Source organism: Micropterus salmoides, unplaced genomic scaffold (genome assembly GCF_014851395.1).
Source record: "Micropterus salmoides isolate LMB-PRFRI ecotype aquatic unplaced genomic scaffold, ASM1485139v1 Ms_hic_scaffold_17, whole genome shotgun sequence".
Taxonomy (NCBI): Eukaryota; Metazoa; Chordata; class Actinopteri; order Centrarchiformes; family Centrarchidae; genus Micropterus; species Micropterus salmoides.
Genome location: NW_024040817.1, coordinates 27,341,154 through 27,347,012, shown reverse-complemented (window position 1 = coordinate 27,347,012; position 5,859 = coordinate 27,341,154). Strand labels below are relative to the sequence as shown.

Below are 5,859 nucleotides of genomic sequence, written 5' to 3'. Positions count from 1 at the left end.
ACTTGCTTTCTTCATCCTCTTTGTCCCAGAATCCTTTCAAATCTTTGCAGTTTAAACTTTTTAAAAAGACAAGAAAGATTGTAATAAGGGACCTCTGAACAGAGAATGTTTGGATTTATTGTTAATTTAATTTGTGTGTTGCACAATTGAAACCCTGTACATGTCTGATCACAGTTCTGATATTTTTTTCTGTCTGAATTGCAGTACATTTTCCAACTTTTGTTCCTGTGGAGGTCAAATGCACTTTGTAGTTTGCTTTAGACAAAACCTTTTGCCAAATAATAATAACTTTATTTATATAGCACATTTTAAACCAAAGTTACAAAGTGTTTTGCAGTGATAAAATAACACATCCAAAATTTTCTTATAAACTTCATTTAATCCCCCCTCCCGCATTTTACCCCCTCCCGTATGTTTTTTTTTACCTACAATGTCCCTAATGTGCCATCGTACTTAGATACATTTAATAAGGTAACATTTTGGCACAGTCATTAACACGTTTAAATAATCCATCACAATCTTTCAGCAGACAAAATAGTTAATTGTTAGTTGTAAAAAATGTCATCACATAACAGTTTTCAAGAAACAAATCAATAGTCTACACATTGTAACATGCTGTCATTTTCAAATTTTAGAACTTAAATAGCTGGCAAAACATTCATTCAAGATACTACTCTCATTGTCCTTGTGTTTCCATACTATGTATCCATCTATACAATATTTTCTCCTTCTGCTTTCAGCTAGGCAGTTAGTCTTCTCATTCTTGTTTTGCATGGCGAATGATTTGCTATCAAGTTTATGAATAGTTCAAATGCTAAGAGAAAGATCTCCGCCCTGTAAAAAACTTGATCTTTTGTTGCTCAGCTAGCTCCTCGATAATTCCATACTCATGAATTCCAGGATGTATTCCAGTTTTAAACTTTGGGTTTTTGAGTTTTTCCCAGTAATGATTCCAGTTTCCATTTTTGTCTGCTCCGTAACCGAACACACGGACCTTGGAGAAAAAAAAAACATCTCTTAACAGAACAACATAATGTATGAAACATTGCTTTTGCCACAATGTTTAAGATGTTAATTTTGCTCATAAGCAGTACTGGCAGCTGGACTTCTGAGTGGGCCACAACATTCAAACTGAACTGTCTATCAAGCCAGTCGGGCCACGAGTCTGGGTTAGCCAATGCAGGTCTGATTAAGCAGCAGAGCTCTTTGCTGAGGTGTAGGATTCAAAAGTAGTTTAAAAGAAAGTTAGGTCTGGTTTAGAGAATGACTGACATTAGGTATACTGACATAATGATAGGTCACAACATAATTTAACTCTAATGCTGGGCCTCCATAGGAATGTTCACCCAACTGTTGGCCAATATCACCATGTCATTACAGTTTTTCACAATTGCTGAGACACATTTCTTGAAACCTTCATCCATTTTCTCGTAACTTTAAACACAAAACCTAATCTTTACACTACATTCACAAAACCCCTGACTCAAAAATCAAACAACTGTCTCAAATCCATGTGATCTATATGCTTAAAATCAAGTAATGCTTTCAAAGCATAAACACAACCAGTCAATAGGTAAAACACTACAGAGCGTTCTTTAAACACTACATCAAAAATTAAGAACACAGCGTTCAGGGCATGTAGTTACAAAAAAATGGGGTTTTTTGCACATAGGAAACACCTTTTCCAATTTAAAAAAATATATTGATCAGAACTTACAGTACAGTAAATATATAGTATACTGTAAGTACCGCAAGTAATACAGTACTGAATATCTGTATAATCAAGCACTTGCATAAAAATACAGTACAGTAAGAAAACTTTAAATGAAAAGCCTACACATTTACACTCAAAAATGTTGTGCAGCCGCAAAATCAAAGTTTGCGCTGGGTCCGGCCAGAGGACTTGATCTACATCACATGCAGACTTACTGTAACAATTCCATTGCATGCAAGAGATTTCCCTAGTAAATGAATTTCGGTCATACATCTTCCACCACCAGGCAAAGAAATATTCCTTTATTGGATAGAAGTAAGGGCTGTATGGTTGAAGGTAAACATTTGTGAATTACTGGTTGCTGGTTTATGTTAAGCCACTTGCTTAGCAGGACACCACAGTGAAAGCTGACATTGCCCCGAGGTTGAATGAAAGTACAGAACGTGTCCCTAATTACAGAGTTACAACCAACCGTTGTCTTTGAAGAATTTATTTAACAAAATACATAGACAGCTGGTCCAGAGACCTGCCGCCTAGGGTGGCTTGGGGCGTTTGGCCCCGAGCAAAGGGATGCATCATCATTTACACAGTCTAGGTTTCTATGTTTTGGGGAACAGAGATCCTCTCTCTGCCTTGAATGAACATTCCAAGAGAAGAGAGGAACAACAAGAGAGGAAAACACCAAAACAATCTCACAGCTCTGACCTAAACCCTAGTAAATGTGGACAGACTAACACAAGGAGTTTAGGAGAGGAAAGGTTAAGGATAAAAACACAATACATATATCTAATAAGCCATATACAGAATAGTAGATAATAATGATAATATTAAAAGATCATGACAGGACACAATTTTCTGCCATAACATGCAGAATTATGAGTTGTGTGTAAAAGATGACAGCTGTGTTGTAGCTGTGTTTAACTTTTGCTGCATGTATTTACCATTTTGCAACACAAGTGCATCACAGTGCAAAATGTGTTTCAGTAAGTGAGAATTTGCAATATTTAGACTTTTGCAAAAAGAGTGGATGAGATTTGCAAAGAGTGTCTTAACTACCTGAGCTCGACAAATGGATTTAGGCCACTGAGCACTGGGTTCACAGATTGGGGTTTATTTAGCAATTGTGAAAAACTGTAATAACAATGAGTAACATCTGATTGTTAACACTTCTCAGAAGAAACCTACATAAATACAAACTTTGATAACTTGACTTTTTTCAGTCATTTGCATCCACTTGTTAATCATTAGTGTGTTACAGCAACACTAGTGACATTCACAAGGAAATAACAATTTCATAATTGACTCACCTCGTCACAAATGTGGAGGGCAAGAATCAAAGTCATAAAGCCAGTGGATGGATAACTGCCCTTCTTTTGCAGCCACATGTCATGAACATACCTCATGAAAGCTGGATTGATCACCATCACCTGTTATGAATCAGAATTAGCCTTTACACTTATTTCTAGGAGCCGCTGCCTTTGTATCCAATACAATGTGTTGTTGAATGCTTTCAAAATAATACTCACCAAATCCTTGTTAGCTTTGATATTTGACTTAACTGGCGCATATGACCTGTTGAAAATACCATGAAGTATCAAACTTAACATCAAAGCAAACTGCTTTGTATGTATTTATCAGTAAAATGATATACTAGGCACTCCAAAAGAAAACTACAGCAGAGATGATTCTTAACATTATTATATGTTCCATTTCTGAACTTTTCAAACTGTTTAAACAATGAAATTGCTAGCAGGTAAATGGATGAGCCCCATTCATTCTCACAGGTTTTAGGCGCCTCCTCTCCTGCTCCTACTTGCTCTCATGTTTGCTGGTTCCTAAGAGCTCAAACTGGCAGGGAAGCCTGTCCTTAACACACCCTGGATGGAAGATTAGCTGTTTCTCATATCTCAGTGTCTGCACTGCTGTCCTGTAGAGCTGTATATTGTGTTTAGACTACATCCTAGATGGTATGTTGCAGGTTAATGGTGCTGGGATGTGTTACTTTCCTTCTACTGGACCTGTATTGAGCACAGGGAATTAAGCCAACTACACTGTTTGTCTGACACAGGACATGAAGTCCAGTCTCTTGCATGACAGTCAGTCATTACTTTTTGCCTTCCCTACACAAAGGGAAAACTACCTCTTGTACTGGCACTGACTGTTTGTATTGGATGTAAATTGTGTGCTGCAGGATTAATTGCAGCATGAATGTAAATTCCTAAGTGACAGGCACAAGTTGTGGTGAATTCCTTACTGGTGATAATTATAATCCTCATCATTGTGAGCTACGTACTAAAGTCGAGTGGCCATCTCTCACGGTAAGGTGTGGTTGGCACTAGGTTTTATTTATTTATAAGGCTCTTACTGAGTCTTTACTCCCTTACATTACTCCATTGCTGTCTCTTAATGTGGGCCCTTCTCGAACACACTCAAATGATTTGATCACATTTTTGCATTCAACTTTAATAGCTTTACTTATTCTTAAGGTTTTATCATTTTACGTATACTGACTTCTAATTTTTAGAAGATTTAAAAAAAAAATCTTAAAGTTTATTATTTGTGTTTCATGTTGCCTAGGATCTTTGGTTGTTGTGGCTATATTTCACATAACTGACTTTCTCACTTGACAGCCAAATAATATTGTCATTGTGGAAAAAGGGCAAATTTGACAATAAAAAATTTAAAATGTCTTGGAAAATTTCAATTTTCATGCTTATACAATATATCCTGTCAGTATTTATTGATATAATTATTTATGTTGTAATATTTATGTATTTAATATTGAACTCATTATGTCTACATACTAAGGAGTGTGGAGAAAGAAATTAAAAGATCTGACTCACCTTCCAGAGAATCCAGTAGAGAAGGCCTTGATGAGCCACTCGAGATCTTGTATCTTGAATGGAAACAGCACAAGATGAGTGTTGTTATCCAAGTCCACGGCACTCTCTGGATACATGACATGATGAGTTGTTCTGGTCCCGACATCTGCTTCAAAGCCTTTGGTAGGACCATGGTTAATTCTAAATAGAACAATGGGATGTTATCTTATATGCCACTATCACTGACAAAAATACACTACATTAGGGTACTGCTGGAATTTTAACACTGAGGAAAAAACGTGTATGTTTATCCAAGCAGCAACCTCCAGGACAGAAAAATGCAGTTCCTCAAATGGACACTTGAGGCCGGCTGTAGCCTGGTTTTGGTATCTAATTTCCCAGTTCCTGACAACTGTGAGAGTGTGAATTTTTATATAACTCACCCATTTAAATAATATTAAGGCTTACAGTTATGCACTATTAAGAGCTTCACAATCCTTAGCTGAAAGATTTACCTTATGATGACATCATGTAAATCTATGAGAGGTCCATATCGTGATTGCTTCAATTTACCAGAATTCCCCACCACAGCGCAACTCCTGCAGAGGTCAGGGCTGGGTTTTATGACATCTGGACTGGATGGGAACATCTCAAACAGCCTGTCCACTGTTTTTTTATAGGTACTAAAGTCGCGCCTTTCAACCTGTAAGCGCTGACACACAAACCAAACATACATTTCTGTTAAACTACTTGTGAAATGTATTGCTTAAGTAGTTGTTTAACTAAAACAAATGTTGCATTTGTGATATAATTGTGTTTCACTTCCTGATCCTGATCTGATAACTGCAGGCTGAGAGACTGTTCCAGAAACTTACCTTCCACCAGTTGAAAGCATCCTCTGAGAGATTGTATTGCGCTGACAAAAATGGTTCAACAGATGTGTGGAAACGCGGCATAGACCACAGATCATCTTCTGATAAGCATTTGTCACAAGCACAGGGGTTTGTGTCCTGGAGCTGGTTGAGGTATTCTGAAAACCTTCTTGAAACATGTCCTCTCAACACACAGATGCCAGTCACACACAGCAGGACAACAAACATCTTCACTTTTGCCTTCATCTTGGCTGTGTGAACCTTGTGATTCCACTCTGTAGACAAAGTGTGTGGTGAAATATGTAAACTGTCGTATTGTTTATTTTAGTCTAAAACCAGCAACAGCAAATAAAGCAGATTGGTACATTATGTCACATCATTTTAATATCAGGCAAACACAGCTGCTAGTCATTATGAAATGAACATCACAGTATGTGTTATTTCTTTCATG

The 5,859-nt window shown here is 37.1% G+C and overlaps 1 protein-coding gene across 1 annotated transcript; it reads right to left on the bottom strand.

The window, feature by feature from the left end:
- Positions 1-499: 499 nt before the first annotated feature.
- On the bottom strand, positions 500-5,233 carry LOC119907519 (CMP-N-acetylneuraminate-beta-galactosamide-alpha-2,3-sialyltransferase 1-like). Its single transcript, XM_038725280.1, has 5 exons — positions 5,052-5,233; positions 4,558-4,737; positions 3,241-3,286; positions 3,022-3,141; positions 500-994 (listed from the first exon to the last, which is right to left on the bottom strand). Exons 1-5 carry the CDS (start codon positions 5,183-5,185, stop codon positions 815-817), a joined length of 660 nt encoding a protein of 219 aa, XP_038581208.1. The 5' UTR covers positions 5,186-5,233; the 3' UTR covers positions 500-814.
- Positions 5,234-5,859: the final 626 nt, after the last annotated feature.